This window comes from Monodelphis domestica, chromosome 3, assembly GCF_027887165.1.
Source record: "Monodelphis domestica isolate mMonDom1 chromosome 3, mMonDom1.pri, whole genome shotgun sequence".
Lineage (NCBI taxonomy): Eukaryota > Metazoa > Chordata > Mammalia > Didelphimorphia > Didelphidae > Monodelphis > Monodelphis domestica.
In genome coordinates, this window is record NC_077229.1 from 366,453,726 (window position 1) to 366,472,453 (window position 18,728).

General features: G+C 33.7%; 1 protein-coding gene across 2 annotated transcripts in view; it reads left to right on the forward strand.

The window, feature by feature from the left end:
- CDH12 (cadherin 12) overlaps nucleotides 1–18,728 on the forward strand; it is a 1,480,679-nt gene that overhangs the window by 1,425,067 nt on the left and 36,884 nt on the right. For both annotated transcript variants that reach the window (XM_056824264.1, XM_007486837.3), the window contains one exon: nucleotides 10,833–10,969. In XM_056824264.1, the coding sequence (XP_056680242.1) occupies nucleotides 10,833–10,969 (137 nt within the window). The remainder of the gene's footprint in view (nucleotides 1–10,832; nucleotides 10,970–18,728) is intronic.

Below are 18,728 nucleotides of genomic sequence, written 5' to 3' on the forward strand. Positions count from 1 at the left end.
AAGAATACATTATGCCTAAATAACACCATCTCTCTCTCTCTCTCTCTCTCTCACTCTCTCTCTCTCTCTCTCCCTCTTCCTCGCTCTCACTCTCTCTCAAAAAAAAAATAGTATTGGTAGACCTGGAAATGAGGGAACTGCTAGGCAGCCCCTTTGATTCACTTACACACTGACTATATGTGGAACATAGTCTTTCTAGCTTAGAAGGGTTTGCCAGATTTTACACACCACTAGTGTAAGGTTCAAGAACTCCAAATCTTCACCTTAGCATGATCATGGAGAAATTCACAGCAAACACAACTTTTTCTTGGTATATAAGATAAAAAAATGTAACTGGCATTCATTTTTTGAATGGCAAGGTATTATTTAGTTGCTTCTCTTTCTTTTTGTTAACTTTCTTGTCAGGCTATTCTAGAAAAATATACATAAACCCCCAAATTAATATGTTCATTGTTGAATATAGAGATTGAAAATATGAAAGTCAGAACAACATTTTGGTAAGGCAGAGTGCTATAGAACAAAGCATCTAAAAAAGCACACATTAAAGATAGCAGCATGCTTACTTTTATCCCATAATATCCTATACATGCGTCACAGTACCAGATTGAGATGGAGAAGGTCATAATTGCATGCTGCTGAAAACCATGTTTAATTACCTTTAAAATATATACGATATGCACTTAGAAGCTTTTGAAAATGTGCAGGGAAAATGGAGTTAGTGTGTGAGCTGTCAGCAGAATGTGATATTTGAATAAGATGAAATTACGATAATGTTGCGAGATCAGAGTAATGTTCATATTTGGGGGATAAATGAAAAGAAAATGTATGAGAACTATAAGCGATTTAGAGCCTATTGCAAAGTATCTGAATATGTAAATATCCAGAGAAATTGCCCTAGTCTACCTTTCTTTGCAAATGTTACACAGAGTTTAAGACTCTCAGGAGAGTGATTTTGCCCAAGTTGCTTTTCTTTTTTTTTTTTTAAGTCTGATTACAAATTCACAGGATGTGAAACTTAAGGCCCCTAGTATTTGTGAAAGCTAAAGATTCCAAATCAATTTTCAATGACGAGATATATAGTTAAATCTTGACCATATTTGTTGAGAGTGCCAAGAAAAATCCTCATAGTGCAACATGCAGACACATAATCTTGCAAATGCATACTGCCTTTAAATTTTAGTTTGTATTATATATCTTTCATTAATCTATTGATTTGCTGAATTGTTTTGGTGAATGGTGGGTATTCCATGACTGCCATGTGTGTGCACTCATAAATCAGAGAGAACTATTAGTATTTACCTTCATTCTTTTGTAATTTTAGATCTCTCCTCAAATTATCTTGTATTTTTTTATCTGTGCAAATTTTATACCTATGCTCTCCATCCTCCCCCTACATATACATGTGTATATATTTGCCCAAGAGGAATTTAAATTTCTTCAGGGTTTGTTTTCCCTTTAGCCTTTGTATCCCAAATATCTTGCACAAAGTAATTCTTGATGAGTGTTTGGTGAAAGATTAAACAAATTATTATCCGTGTCCTGCCCTTCAATTTTGTAATATTGTGTATTCTTCTGGGCTACTATTTTCTTTATTTCTCTCTTCATCCTCTATTCAATCCTATTAATAGGATTCTTAGATCTATATATCCTAAATAGGTAAATTTATCCTAAATAGATAAACAGGATATGCTGCTATAATCTGGATTTCCTAAAGTTATCTCACACTTAACTTATCCAAGAATAAATTCACTAACTTCCTCCTCCTCCCCAAAACCCATCATCCATAGAAGCATAACAATAAAGCAACCATCTTTCTTCCAACCTTCCCTCTTTCTATTGAGGGCACTACCATGCTTCTAGTCACATTAGTTTACAAACTCAATGATCCTCAACTCTTCTTTCTTCCTCAAATTCATTGATAAATCTTATTTTTTTCAAATTTGACAGCATTTCACATGACAATCACCTTTTCTTTGCTCATATGACCATTTCTCCTGGTTCATTCTTTCTTTTCCTCTCACCTGACTTTTGCACAACCACTTAATTTCAGTCCCTGTTTAGTGTTTTGTTTTGACTGAAGTGGACTTGAGGTTCATTAAAAGAAACTCATGCTTGTATAACCTAATAAACCAAATTCTCCCTCTCCAATAGATATATAGATAGAAATAGATAGAAGGATGAGGTTTTTTTAGGAGGGAATTTCTATAGCTGAGGCATTCCCCTAGGGTAAAAGTTAAGAAAAGACTTTTCATATTATACAAAAGATGTAAGCAGGTTTCTACTAAGAAGCAAAAGTTTCATTTACACACACACACATGTATCATCACCTAATGTACATCATTATCTCATTTGATCCTCATCCAATGCCAGATAGTTGAAATATTAACACGAATATTATTTTTGGACTGGACCTACAGGTACTAACACCTGGGATATTAAGTGATCTGTCCAAGGTCACAAAGCCTGTTAGAGGTGAATCTTAATCCAGGTCATCCTGATTCCATGACTCAGGCTCTGCTCACTATCAACAGCAACAGTTAGGTAGTACAGTGGATACACTGCTGAGCTTGGAATTAGGAAGACTTGTGTTTAAATATTGCCTCAGATACCTACTCACTTTGTGTCTCTAGGCGAGTTATAATTCATACCACCCAGGAGTTATGGTCAGGATACTGATATTATTAACCCTATTAATAGATGAAGAAAGTGAAATTCATGAAGACAAATTTGCCCACAGTTAAAACTGGCATATGAAATATTAATATATGCATATTTATAAAAATTTATCTATTCATTAAACAAAATTTGTTAAGTGCCTACTATGTGTCAGACACTATGCTAAACACTAGTCAAAAATGAAAGAGCTTCAATCCTCAAAGAGCTTACCTTCTTTTGAAGGGAAACAACACATATACATATAAATAAATATAAAATACAGGATGTTTAAAATAGCTTAAAACTGCCCTATGAGTTCTGGAACATCTTGTATATACAACGTTACTGGAAAAAAAGTGACAACTAGAGGGACTAGGAAAAATCTCCAATAGAAGATAGCAGTTGATTTGTAAGGAAACCAAACAGTCTCAGAGGCCCATGAATCAAAAATTTATTTCATATCAATGGATTCTCTTCCCACTAGCACAGATTATAAACTCTCCATGTTTTAATTGATGGTTTTCATGAGTTTTCTCATGAAATCCCTCTCCACATAATGCCCCTCTCTTAAAAATAAGTCAACATTTGGAAATCAATATGGTGAGAGTCATGAAACTTGGCTAGGTTGAGTCTTGAATGAGACATATAGTCAGTCCATCATAGAGATCTTACTGAAAGTCTTTTCAGAATGGTAAAAATCTGGCAGAACTTGTTTCTCTAAGTGTAGACACTAATGACCCAACCTATTATTCAAAAATGAGGCTTCAGAGGAAGACATTATTAGAGAATATGCCCAGTCCAAACCAAGAAGCATAGATTATATGTTTAAGGTGTTTTGTATGGTTATCTGTGTTTATATGTTATAAGGTTTAAAATAAGGGAAAAATTATATAGCCTTCCCTTATCTTTTACCCTTGGAAAATGCCTTAATTGTAGACATGACTAGGATTTCCTTCTAAAGAAAACTCTTTATTCCATCTGTTGGAGGTAAATCTTGACTCCTCTTCCTCCTGGATCCTTAAGAGTTTTATGTTTGGATAAGGCAAAAAATATATTGTTTTCTTTCAGCAAGGATGAATGAGGTTAGGTAATCTTGTTTTCATGAACCTCCAAGTTCACTTTATTTTAGATATTATCCAATCCTCGTAATATGCTATGGCACTCAAGAACAATTCAACCAAAATTGTGGTTACAACTGTCACCAGCTGTTTTGTAAGAATTGTAGGTATGTATGTGAGGTGAGTTTTTTTTTTCTGCACAGAAAACAATAATAGTCTAAATAAAGGAATTCTGAACAGAACTACCACAGGGTTGATGTCATCATTCATTCTTAACAGAAAGAATGTATAGATAGAAATGTTTAAAAGTGTGATCCTCCCCTCAAATATGAATCTATCATTAAAGTTTTATGTGATTTTTGAAGGCCTGCAATATCTTTATCATAACTGTAACATATTGAATTGGATAATTCAATAGACTCATGAAACCAGGATGTTTTTTCCTGGAGAATTATTTGAAGATCAGAATCTATAAGGGCTATGTTTGTTATGCTTTGATGACACACTAGCAATATGCTGCAATGACCTTATGTCAAAAACACAAGAGCCTTAAATATTAATGTAGTACCTCCCCCCACCCCATAGAGTCCCATCTAGCTCCTTCTCCCTAGAGTAGCTGAGCCCTTCAATTTTCACTGGGTCTATGTTTTATCTAAAATTTTAGGCATTTCCTAAATGCTTGAGGCATTGCTAGATTATCCTATAGGTATAAAGGAAGATATACAAGATAGAAATTGTGCTTAGAAAACCTAAAATTGTTTGTGCTTAGAAAACCTAAAAATTAGTAAAATACATGGTTGACAGAGATCTCTTCACTTCCTAGCTCGAGATGTTTCTTTATAACATGAAGTTCTCTAGCCTGAGGATATGGGAACTTCAACAGTAGTTCTCTCATCTCCTCTTTCCCTGAATCCTATTCAAGCCCCAGTACTACTCAAGTACCCACTTACTACTGATAGGATACAGTGGAGACAGGAATGTATACTATGTAATTAAGTGGAAGTACTTTGATATAAACTTGACCACCATAGGTCCCTTTCTATCCTTCCCCAACGTGTGGTCTATTCTTTTATAGCTAATATTCAGAATTCAATGAAAATCAGTTCATAATCCTGTGGAGACAAAACTCATTTTAAAAGTATAGACAGCAAGAAAACATGATTTAAAAAGAAGAAACTCTCAGTTCTCCAAAAAGGACAGGGGAAAGGGATCTTTACAGGAGTGGAAACAGCCAGAGAAATAACAAAATTCTATCCAGGCATGTCACCCACCCTTAAAGATCAGAGGGCTGGGCTACAATTGCTCATAATTTTTTTTTTCAGCTTGAAGTAGCAGCTTCCTTCTCTTGGAATTGACTGAGTTCTGACACTGGCACTTAGCTTCACCTCCAGCCTCCTTCCCTCTTAATGTAGCCTAATCTTCTTTCCTTCCCCATCCTGGTATCTCTCAATTCCCATCTTCCTAAATCCTTCCCTCCTGTTGGTAAAATGGTTCCTATCAGTGAACTCATCAAAAGGGACTACATTGTGTACTTTATGAGTTGTCTGGTAATCATACTAATCAACAAAAATATCTAAATAGAAATTTTTTAGTATTTTGAGATAAGGATAAAAAAGGTTTAAAAATATGAAGGGAGAACATTTGACAATAAAACAATGTTAAGTTGAAGACAGTAAATTTATTTTTCCACATTGTTTAGCCTTTTGATAAAATGTGCATACATTCAATAAGTAGTTGAGGTAGTTCTTCTATAGTCATCATCATTTGATTACCATCATAAATCTCACCACCATTTACCTATTTCAGTCATGTCAAATGTGACATTGCTATTGCCATTAGAAATGAAGAATGACCTGTTATTAAATGGTATTAATATTATCTGAAATAAATAAGATGTCCTGTGCTGCAATTAATTTATTAATCATTTATTTTCATTACTTAAAGAGATATCATTTACAAAGAACATAGTTCTGTAGGGAAAAAAACAAATAATAACTAAGAATGTGATGCTTCTCATTCAAAAGCTGAGAATTAGTTCTAGCTACTAGCACTGGCTATCCCTAGTTTTAAAAAATTTATGCATACAATTACAATACTAACATGACATTTATATGATGCTTTACTTACATTTTTTCATTTTAGCCTTATAATATCTCACTGTTGTTGCTAACTGAAGTGAATCCTTATTAATCAATTTCATAGTTATTCACCTACAGAATGGGGCAAAAATTGGTAAAAAATAAAAAAATTACCATGACTAGAGAAGAATGATTACTCAATGAAAACAAAAACACTATGATACAGCATATTAGAATCTCCACTGGCATAAAACTATGATCAGCTATAATAAGATCCCAATATTAAATACCACTTTAATTAAATTATATGTTCAAATATTGTTTATAGTCCAGACAGACCGTTCTTATTATTCCTCATTTACAACATATTTTCTCTGATCTTCTTGGCATTCACTGGCTATCCCTAGTGTCTTGAGTAAACTCTTTCCTTATAATGAACTCTTAGAATTTCTCTTAATTATTATAAAATGTCATCTTCCAAATGAGGACCCTTGGATAGTAGCGCCTTCTCCTCCTCTTCTCATGAAATGATTTTCTATTTATATATTTGCATATTTCTCTCCCTTTACAGAATATAAGTACACCAAGGGCATGGGTTATTTTGTTTTTTCTTTATATCCTCAGCATATTGCACAGTATATAGCAAGTAATTAACTATATTAAAAATTCTTGTAGGTTGATCATTTGATTCATTTAAGCACAGGTCCTATTTGACAATTCTTTTTAAAAAAATCTTTACCTTTGGTCTTAGAAACAATACTAAATATTGGTTACAGAGCACAAAAGAGGTAAGGGTCAGGCACCTGGTGGTAAGTGATTTACTCAAGGTCACATAGCTAGGAAGTATTCACCTAGCTTCCCCATATGGCAGTTCTAACTCTTACATATATGAACCTACTAAAACTATATCAGTTAAAACATACTTTATAGTTGATAATTATGCTCATATACTTCTTGGTTTTATCTTGGCAGGAAGAGTCCCAATTATTTTATACTGTTTGCAATTACTTTAAATGGAATTTTTTTACTATCTCTTCCCACTAAGTTTTGTTTGTAATATATAGAAATGCTGATAAGATATTTCAGTCTATATCCTGAAACTTTGTTAAAGTAGTTAATTGAATCAACTAGATTTTTAGATGATTTTTCATGTTCTCTAAGTATATGATCATATCTTCTGCAAAGTGACAATTTTATTTCCTCATTGCCTATTCTGATTCTTTTGATTTCCTTATTGCCTTTGTCAACTTTTCTAATATAAAAATGAATAACAATGCAGATAATGGACATCTGTGTTTAACCTCTAATCTTACTGGAAAGGCTCCTAGATTGTCCCCATTACAGATGTTTGTGCTTCATTTTAGTTAGATATAACTCATTATATTAAGAAAAACTCCATTTATTCCTATGCTTTCTAGTGCTTTTAATAGAAATGGGTGTTCTATCTTTCAAAATCCTTTTCTGAATCTATGAATGTAATTATATGTTTTTGTTATTAAGATGGTCAATTTTACTTACAGTTTTCCTAATATTGAGTGAGCCCTTCATTCCTGGTATGAATCCCACCTGTTCATAATGTATGATCTATGTGACATATTGCTGTAGTCTTATTGCCAATATTTTATTAAACATTTTACAAGAATATTCATTAGGTAAATTGATCTTAGTTTTATTTCTCTGTTTTTTGCTCTCCCTGATGTATCAAAACAATTATAATTGTTTATTGTTAGGTTAAAAAATAAACTTGTAACCTCCAGAGGAAAACTTGTTCTCTGTACAAAGTTGGGGATAAAATCATAGAATATTAGGGGTTCAAGGCATATTATGATCCTATCCTCTCATTACAGATAAGAGAACTGAAAATCAAAGAAAAGTGATATTATGAGGCTTAGAGCATAAAAGTGGCATAATTGAAATTAGCACTAAAATTCCCTAAACTCTTAGTCTAAGAATCCCCAGTCTTCCATTTTGTTTCTCTCTTCTTGATAAAAACAGACCTCATAAGAAAGTAGAATCCAAGATAAGTTTTGAAAAGGAAACAAGAAATCCTAGATGTGTGATAAGGAAGGACTATGTCATAGAAATGCAGAGGCAGGGAGAGAGCCATGTAGAAGCAGAGCTAATAGAAGGTCACATATCAATAACATATGAATAACATGAATGAAACATATACCATAAGTATATAATGTGTAACAAGACCAGAAAGTTGAAAGGGGGTCAGATTAGGAGAAGCTTTAATGTTAAATAGAAAATATTAATTGTAAATCTATGACCCACATGCTTAAGGCATATACTGTGAGGATCTAGGGAGACCTGGAATAGTAAATTTCTAGTTAATTCCTCATGTCACAGAGGTATCAGGCTATGCCAGTGAACAGCCAATCCTTGCATGCCCAACAAGCTACAAATGTAGACTTTGATTATGGGTCTAGTGAAGGATTATATATCTGTTAGGCAGGGACAGCCCTAGCCAAATTCAAAGGGTCTTGTCACTATATTGATTACAGACTAATAGTTGTTTTATTTATTTTAATTTTGTTTTGCCATATTAACTCACAAAGATTTTTAACAAGCCATACGGGTCTAATTATCTGTACTAGTATGGCAGATAACTCTAACAAAAAATCCATGAATCCTTGGAAAATGGGAAAAGTCTCTCTCTCTCTCTCTCTCTCTCTCTCTCTCTCTCTCTCTCTCTCTCTCTCTCTCTCTCTCTCTCTCTCTCTCTCTCTTTCTCTCTCTCCCTCTCTCTCTCTCTCTCTTTCTCTCTCTCCCTCTCTCTCTCTCTCTCTCTTTCTCTCTCTCCCTCTCTCTCTCTCTCTCTCTCTCTCTCTCTCCCTCTCTCTCTCTCTCTCTCTCTCTCTCTCTCTCTCTCTCTCTCTATATATATATATATATATATATATATATATACACATGAATATAAAAGAAGACTTTATTTAATAAGTCATAGTCTTGTTGACATAAATCTTGTTGAAATAAATGAAAGGACAGAGATTTCCTGCCTGTGTTCAGAGAGTATGAATCCATGTCAACTCTGGATTGTTGTTAGCTATGCCAAAGACGGATGTTTAACATAAGTATCTATAGGAGGAAAAGTTCTTCCCACTCCTACAAATAAGAGAAGGAACTTTGTGTGGGAACTATTGCACTGAGGCCCAAAGGAAACATAGTTAATATGGTGCTAGCAACCAGGCCAGGCAATTCTTTTAGCATTTTATCTTCCAGATATGGGCTCTTTTCCTGCTTTTAGAAGTCCAGAAAATCTCTTTTGTCTAGAAAACCCAAATCTCTGGTAACCGGAGAGCAGTTTCCCCCTTTCAGCTGGTTATATGCTTTTTTGAAAAGAACTGTTGGGAAGCAACAGTTTGTGGAAAAAATTCTTTCCTTACCAAGCATGGGAAATGCACAAAGTGAGAAATAATTATCTCTGCATTATTTAGGGCTCTTGGATTTTTTAGCATACTTAAATTTAAAACAAAACAAAACAAAATAAAAATCTTACTCGGATTATCAATACTTTTTTCTCATACCTTTTCATAAAATTGGCATAGAATGGTATCAAAAAGCTTCCTTTACTCTAAAGTCACAGTATATAGCAAAGACAAAGATGAAATTCTCTTTGTACAGGGAAGAGCATTGGGTTTAGGGAGACCTGAGTTCAAATCCAAATCTATCTCTGTTACCTTGCATTAGTCCATTAACCTGAAGGGAGGAGGAAATTGGACTTGGTAACTGGCCTCAAGTGCATTCTTGTGCCCAATCTATGATCTTATAGCATTTGGAAATAATTTTCTGGTAAAATATTTATAAAGTTCAGTCTCCTAATACATTATTCAAAATGCTCAATTATTTTAACTTTATCTTTGGAATATTATTCATAAGGTCAGAGCTTTAAAGACAGATAGGAGCACAGAGGTGATCTAGTCCAACCCATTAATTTTTTAAATTTAATTCTTAATTGTTCTTACATGTCAACATTTTTTAATCGTTGTTTTCTGATAGTTTGCAATCCATGTTCTCTTCTTCCTTTCCCCTTTGCCAAGATGGCAGGTAATATGATATAGCTTGTACACATGCTATCCTACAGTACATATTTCCATATTCATTATGTTGTGAAAGAAGACATTGATTACACTAGAGAAAAATTCATGGAGCAAATAAAGTGAAGAATGGTATGGTTCAATCTGCAATCAGACTCAATCAGTTCCTTCTTTGGCAATGGATAGCCTTTTTTGTCACAACTCTGTAATTTAATAGCTGAGGAAACTGAGACCCAAAGAGATTAAGTAATTTTTCTAAATTCACACAGGTGAATAGCAGAGCCAAGTTTCAAACAGATGTCTGTTGAATATAAATCTGCTACATATTTGATAACAGCACCAACTCCTCCAGTTTCCATTGTTTCATTCAATCATTACTTCATTATCAAAATATTGCACAGTGTTGCCCAAAGATGTTATACACGGTGATGTAAAAAGTGAATAGGTGTTATGAAAACAACAACCAAAAAATGCATTCAAGGAAATATTTCTCAAGGTCATACAATTATTGGCAAAAAACTCTTCTGCTTTCATTTTTTTTTAAATGTGAATCTGTTTTCTGGTACTATAAAAGTAACCTTAGGCTTCTGCTCTTACTTATATTTCTCTCTTTTTTTCATGGTCCTAGAGGCCACTATTCTCCAACTTCAACCCCCAACTCCTTTTAAAGAGTCTTTCATGACTTGTGAAGTTTTAATCTGCATTCAGGTATGGTAAGTCATGGTCAGCATGGGACTCTGTAGCCTCTGCTGAGCTTTCATGGTGTCAAGGCCCTAAAATAATATGAACAGCAGGAGTACTAAATCTTTCATTATTCCCCATTTCCCCTTGAGCATACTGACTTTGCAATAAAGAAACTGTCATTTACACTCTTCTTTATTGCAAAGCAGGTAATGGCTGCAAGGAGAAAAAATAAGGAACTATGTCAAGCCAACCTGACTCCCAGTATGATGAATTGATAATCATCCTATATTTTGCATCTTTTTTTTCATATGTAGGTACTTCATAGATTGGAAGAATGATGGAGACAGCTACTTTACAATAGATGGAACTGAAGGAACCATCGCTACTAATGAATTACTGGACAGAGAAAGCACTCCACAGTATAATTTCTCAATAATTGCAAGTAAAATTAGTAAGTACATGGATGGAACCAATATTACTTACTGAGTAGTTATTTGAATTCAGTATCTTCAAATTTATACAATTTAAGCCGTTTTACATTTCCTCAAGTGATGCTAGAGTGTTTCCTTAGTCAAGGATACCATTTTCCTATACAGAATGAATTCACAGTAACAGTGATAGCTGCCCAAGATCATGCTTCTATCATAGCACAGATAAAATCTAGGTGACATCATATGAGGTGACCTGTCACTACCAGACTGTGTCTTGAAAAGGCAAGAGATCCCTGGATGCTTGAATTCATCACTGTGTTCTGTGTCTAGACAAGGGAAGCTATAGAAAATTTGAAGTGAAGTTTCCAAAACTTAGCCTGGCACAATTCCTCATTTAAGAGATTGCTTAGGAGTAGGACATGAATTACAAACCTCCCCCAAAATGCTTGTCACTCTTAATTCATGCAAAAGTATTTTGAGGAAATGTAAAGGAACCTAGAATCAATCCCTCCAAGAAGTGCTCTAAGATTTTTGGGTCCCTACTTCTTTCCTTCTTTTCTAGTGACCCCTAGATTCTGGAATTCAGCTAATCCCATTAGCAGAATGTCCTGTGATTGCCATAAAATAACTTGATTGCTATTAACATAGGTCTATTCCAATCAGAACCCATAACCAAATTTGGCATAAAACACCCCCGAAATGCAGAAATTATGCCATACATACTCTAGCCTTTGTGTCTGTTACACTGCCAGTTTGGACACTGTTACATTGGACAGACTGTGGCTGACTCTGGACATGGGTATTAGGTCATATATTGAGATTGAGGGCTTCCCTGAAAAAGGCTTCCTGACATCTTTAATTATATTGTCTCTTGGCTATATTGTGATGAAATGATGGAAAATACTGTATTCGGTCAGATTTTCTCTCTCTTTTTTTTTCTTGTGCAAGACAGAAGGAGCTAGGCTACTTTCCTCAGATAGTAAAATGTATTTCACTTAGGATAACCAGGAAAAGGGTTAGAGGGGAGAAAAAAGATATACTTATTTTTCCCTGTGACCAGAACTGGAGAAGAAACAGTGGTTAGATGTTCAATGAAGCCTTGGTCAGTTTGTCAAGTGCTGACCAGTATGGTTCATTTTTCCCCTCTTATCACAACTGTATTTCATTAGAGCACAAAAGTTAGGATGAGAAGACACATCATAAGGATGAGGATATATATATGTATGTATATATATATATATATATATATTACATAAAGTGGAAATAGTTCTTAAAATCTTATTTACTGCCACTTTGGCTAGATAACAAACATACAATGAATCTGGAAAAGCCCAGTATTTAGAATAAAGAGGAATTAAAAGTAAACTTTATTCATACTCTATTTACAATAAATTTCATTGATGAAAGTAGCAAGTAGAGTAGGAATCTATCATAGTAATGAATAAATATTATTATTATTATTATGAACTTCAGAATCATGACTGGCCACTGTATTGATTTGAGTTCGAAAATTATTCAAAACAATGTCTTTACAATGGTGTTGTAATAGCATACTGTATTGTACTTACTTCATTCTGCATCAATTCATACAAATATTTCAAATTTTCTCTGAAATTATTATATCTTTTGTTATTTGTTATTATATAATATTGTTCCATTAAGTTAATATACCATTATAATTTATTTTGCCACTTTAATTGATAGGCATAGCTTTAGTTTCAAGGTCTTTCACTACCACAAAGTAGGTGATATAATTTTACATATATATTGTAATATTTAAAGAAATTGTTGACTATTGAAAAGGTACAGGGTATAATGATGGTTTTGTAATAGGGAATGGAGGAGTTGAAGGGATAGAGGGAATATGACTGCCAGTGAGATAAAGGGAGAGAGATATGCCCTGCTGAGAGGCTGTCTGAAAAATGGGGTTCCCAAGAATTGGGCCAACTATGTTAGCCTGAGGGTATCTCTTCTCTATTGATCAATGTTGAAGATACCTCAGAGCAGGTAAGCACGAACCCTCCTGAGGGACAAGCCTCCCCCCAGACCAAGGTCACCCCTCAGGGGTCCAATAAGGACCATTTATGGTTGAATGACTGTCCTTAGGTTCTGCTCCCTCTATGTCCCCTTGAAATGATAGTCATCTTATCTGACTGTGGGTTATTTAAATAAAGATGAATTTAATAACAAGTTTGGATTGGGAAGATATCAGGGTAGAGGGAAGATATACTTTTTCACAGATTGGATTTGAGTCTCTCTCCCTCAGCTTTTCAGCTGAGACCAGGCCTTGCAGGCTTGTGGAGGGTTTCTTTTATTCCTGTCTATGCTACTCTTTGCTAGCTTTCTTAAGTTCAAATTCTTAACAGTAGACAGCAAAAGAAAGAAAAGTCTGACCTTCAGATCTGGTTGGGTCTGTCTCTTTGGGCTGACACCCCTAAAGACCAGCCTTATAGTTCAAAAGGCTCCCCTTAAATCCTTTTGTGCAATGACATGATCACAAGAATCCAGGTAGAACACACAGTTAGGAAAAATCCAGGAATAGAGGTACTTCTATCCCGAGACAGGGAGAGAGTGATCCTTCCACTCCCACAGCCAGGAAAGAGAGCTTGAGAGCAACTGTCACTCTCCTAGTCACCCTCCCCCCACCAACTGTCATCATTGTTAACATCTTCACTCCAACATTCCAACTGCTGTCAATTCCACCTGAGTGGCAGAAAGGCCCATAGCTTGATTCAGTTTTCCATTCTACAATATAATATGCTATTCCCCTTTGCATGATAACATAGAAAGATGGATAAAAGATGGGTAGCTGAAGTCATCAATCTGTTTTGAAATAATGTAGCTAAATTATTTATACAGGATAATGATAGCTGATATTTCAATAATCCAAACAATATTGCATTTCATTCTCTTGAATTTTAAGCATATATAAATATCAGCATATCAGGCAGCCTGGAGCATTGAATACAGTACTCATTTGGGGATTAGAAAAATGTTGACTATAATCCTGAAGCTCTTAATTCCTAGCTGTGTGACTACTGATAATTCTCTTATCTGAATCTTATTTTATCCCTCTATAAAATGGGGATGGTAGCACATACCTCTCTGACTAATTGTGAATATTATATTAATCAAAATTTAGGACATTATATAAATAAATGTTAGCTGTTATCAGTACTATAATGGTAGAAGTGGAGTTAACACAGCTAGAAGAAAGAGAGAATGAACATTCACTGATTATAAATCCTATTAAAGGATTGGAACTGGACCTGTAGTTACATTTATATAGGAAACTCTCAAATGAAGAATCACTCTTTATTAATAAAGGTGGTACCTTCTCTGGGATTTCTAGTCTTATAGAGTTGCCTAGAGGACCAAGAGTTTGTGACTTGGCCAGTCATGCAACCAGGACGGTTCAGTAATAGAACTTGAATTCAGCTCTCCTGCCTCCAAGGTCATCTCTCTATTCAATATGCAACACTGTCTTTGTGATGAATGATTTTTGGAAATGATAATCACAGATTTTTTTGAGTAATGCATCATTTTAAAATTATTTCTGTACATGGGACAACTATACTTACCAACGTATGTTTATATAGTTCATTAAGTAGCTAAATTATATGATTGGATACCATTTCCCCACATTATCACTTATGGCCAGAGATAGTGTGCAAAGAAAATTTAAGTGAAAAATTATAACTAAAATCCAAGAAATCATCTTCATTGGAAATATCCAGATACTTGAATGATATATTATTGCTTGGATTATCTACCTCATTTCATATTGTCTCTTTAGTCATAGTAAAGGTACTTGACTTATTGGAATCTCTTAATTGATTATTCACTTATATATTTCTCTTTTTTTGAGTCAATTTGTAGATTGATCTGTATGGATAAAAAATAACTAGATAACTTTGAAACTTTCAAAACTAAGTTGTCATGGATACTGTAAACGGTAATCTGATTTCCAAAAAGAACTGTATGGGTGAGAATCATTAAGTATTTAAAAGGTTTTTAGAAATGCCATTGAAACTTTTCAAATCCTAGTCAGTGATGCCCTATGAAATATTAATAATCTTTACCTCTATTCTGACCATATCATTTCAATTTTATGAATAGAATACTGGTTTATTGTTTGTATTTCCTATTTGATATAAAGCAGAATTATTCATTAGTTGTCTACTTAATAAATATCCCAATAAAATAAACCTATCTTGACAAACATTTGAACAGAGTTCATATAATAAAATCAAGTTGGATAATAAACATAATGGCTTTGCAAACCTTAAAATATTATGTAAATGTGTCATTGTTATTACAAAATCATTAATATAGCTATATTTTATGATTCTTGAAATATGAACTCTATATACTAAAATTGGACAAACCATCTCTTAGACACTGCTGAATTTGTGATTTAATTTTTTAATATACATGTAGTATCTTCAGTGGTATGATATTTCTATTTTATAATACTGTAAGATTCTCATATTATGAATTTCTATAAATCCTCCACAGAGCACCCCCATAATGTGTGGGAATACTTTTTTTCCTTTTAATATCCAACATATTAGTGTAAAATTCAAGTTTTCCATATTTTGCTTCTCATTTTTAATCTATGACTACTCCACCTTATCTGATCATGCATATTCTAGGGGATTTGTTTTATAGAATCAAATAATCAGAGAAACTAAAACATAAAAGATACTATAGAAGCCATTTAGTCCAACTATAACTTCAACAAGAAGGCTTTCAACATTATGTAAAATGTGATCATCCAAACTTTCCAGTGAGAATTGAATATAATCTTCCTATTCAATGTTTTATTCTTGAGTATATAAAATAGCCACTATTAATGATGATATGTTGAAGTCTTAAATATATTTGCTCAGAAAACTAGCATTTATTAAGCACCTACTATGTGCCAGATGTTGAACTAAGCATTAAGGCTGCAAGGAAAATACTAAATAATCTCTGCTCTACTATTTACTTATTAGATAATAATATTACAGATATTTACATATTAGGCAAGTGAATGAATAATAAAACATTTCACAATCTATATATATAAACCCAGGTCATATTGTCCTGCTGACACACTTAGTATATGTAAGGCAGAATGAACACATTAATGAAGAAAATATTGAGTTCTTCTTGGAATAACTGAACTCTTGACTACATACCATCTGTCATTGATCCATTCAGGAACCTTTGCATGACTTGAAGTAGTATCTTTGTTGCTCCTTATTACTCTCAAGCTAGTTAAATATTCTTTAATACTCAAAGTGACATGACATTTTATGAAATTAGTCATCTTTTAAATGGTATTGAAGGTGTTACCTCTTATTTGTAAAAGTAGTTATTTTTAGGTTCATTACCTATAAAACTTGTGCCATAACAAACAGCTATCTGTTCTCCAGGATGTCATGTTGTCTACTCAGAACAGTCTATAGGAAATTATTTAAGTTGACTTTTGGCCAAGGTAAATAAACCTATTCAGATCTGTATTGACAAGGATTCTGTCCTTTCCCATTAAATCAAGCATCAGCAAAGCATCTTCAAACCTGTTTTTCCTTTTTTCTGCTTTTCCTTCTCAAGTTAATTTCGGTAAAAAAAAAAATAAAAAGGATAACCACTTAGATAACAATAAAAGGACAACCCTGAGAAGCTTCCTATCTTAAACTGTAGGTAATGGTCATGGCTAAAAGCTAGAATAGAAGTTATTTTCTTGTTTCCTTGAGCCAAACTTGAACTGGCCACCTAAGACTTCTTGACTCTTATGGCTGCTGTCTTCAGAAAGCTCTGACAGAGATGCTTTTGAGACCTCTGCTGAGTATACCTCTTCTGCCATTCTTTAGTTCTCCCAATTTCAGTTTCAGTTTCCTATTTTTAATCTTCTATATCTTTCATTGATTTAAATTAGATTCGCCTAGTCAATGATTCACTTTTCTCTTAAAAGATAACAACTCACATTTTCCCTAAGAAATCAACAGTTCTTAAAACAAACAACACCTCCAAAACCAATTACTCCAACTAATTACATGATTTTTTCATTTTAAATATACATATTTTTGTCTTAAAGCAACTATATGTAAATTAACTGAAGTACCAGAATGCCTATGGCTCTGTTTTCAAATTAGTTTTCTTTTTCATTTTGTGTAATTGACACTATTTTTCTTCATCTTCACATTTTTCTTGTTTTTAATAAAATGTTTCCTCTATCCACTTAAACCATCAAACTGTTTCCATACAAAAAGGTTACCATCCCACATCTTTAGCAAAGTGGTTTTAAGTTTTATAATTAAGACATATTTAACTTTGTATCCCAAATTTTTTATATCCTATCTTCACACATGCATGTTAGCAGTTTTATTAAACCAGATTTCCTTTTTGTATTGCTCTTAGGGATCAAAAGTCAATATATGACAAAAGCAATAACTATATCCTATACTAATTCATTCAATTCTTCTTTTACCTCAAAGTTTTTTTTTCCTTCCCTTTGCAATAGTAAACTCTTTCAAATAAAAATATCTTTTGAGAAACCACACTTTTAGTTCTCATTAAGTCATTGGTAAAAATGTTAAGTAGAATTGGGTCATGGACTAATTCCTGTGGTACTCTTCTATAGACTGCTTTTCAAGCTGATATTGAACCATTAATTATTACTATTTGGTCCTGGAACAAGTTATTTTTGATTGATAATTAATTCCTTGAACCACATATCTACATAACCTTCTATCCCACATTTTTCCATTTGTCCACAAAAATGTCTTGAGAGTTTTCATCAAAGTTTTGGTTTAAATCAAGGTAAATACTATCTAGATTATTCTCTTCCTTTCTTCCCCCAGCCAAGTCACTATTCTTCTAACCCTGTAAAAAATGAAATGAGGGTAGTCAGGAATGATTTATTCTCACTGAAACCATGCTGGCCTTTTGTGGTCGCAACTTCTTTTTGTAGATGTTCACAAGATACTCCTTTAACAATCTCACAATTAAGGTGTGTGTGTGTGTGTGTGTGTGTGTGTGTGTGTGTGTGTGTGTGTGTGTGTGTGTGTGTGTGATTTTAATACTCTCACCCTCTATGGAATGTTTCTTTTTTCATTCTCTGAACTGCAATTCTGATACTTTAAGTCATGGTATTGAATGATTCATAGCTTCAAAGAATCTGCAGGAAAGTATTGATATCAGCATTGCATTGTTTTCTGAACTTAATCCAATTTGGTTCTTTTTTAACTCAGAGTCCAGCTAATTATCTATTTGTAGTGTCTATTAAGAATACGGTTATATCCTTCTCCTTATCTCTTTCTCTTTCCCCACTAGCTCCTCCTTTGCTGATGTCTCTATTGAGAATTGGAAATTATTCTTGCTGGGAAAAAAAAAAAAAAAAACCTCTACAAGATCCTATCTCCTCTTGTCATTGTCTGTATATTGACACTACCATCATTCTCTCTCTCTCTCTCTCTCTCTTTCTCTCTCTCTCTCTTCCCCCCCTCTCTCTACTACATCCTCCTCCTCCTTTCCTATTGTCTACAAATATACATATTCTCCTTTAAAAGCCCTAGCTTTTCTAACCATTCCTATTATTGTCTATATATCTCTTCCTCTTCTCAGCTAACATAATTGGAAGTTATCTATCCTTGGTGCCTCCATTTCCTCGTTTCTAACTCTCCTGTAATTTGCCTTCTGACATCATCAATCAAATAAAAATATGCTGCAAGTTATCTTTATCATTTTTTAGTATTTTTTGTTATTTTAATCTCCAAAGTTATATTTAGTTGC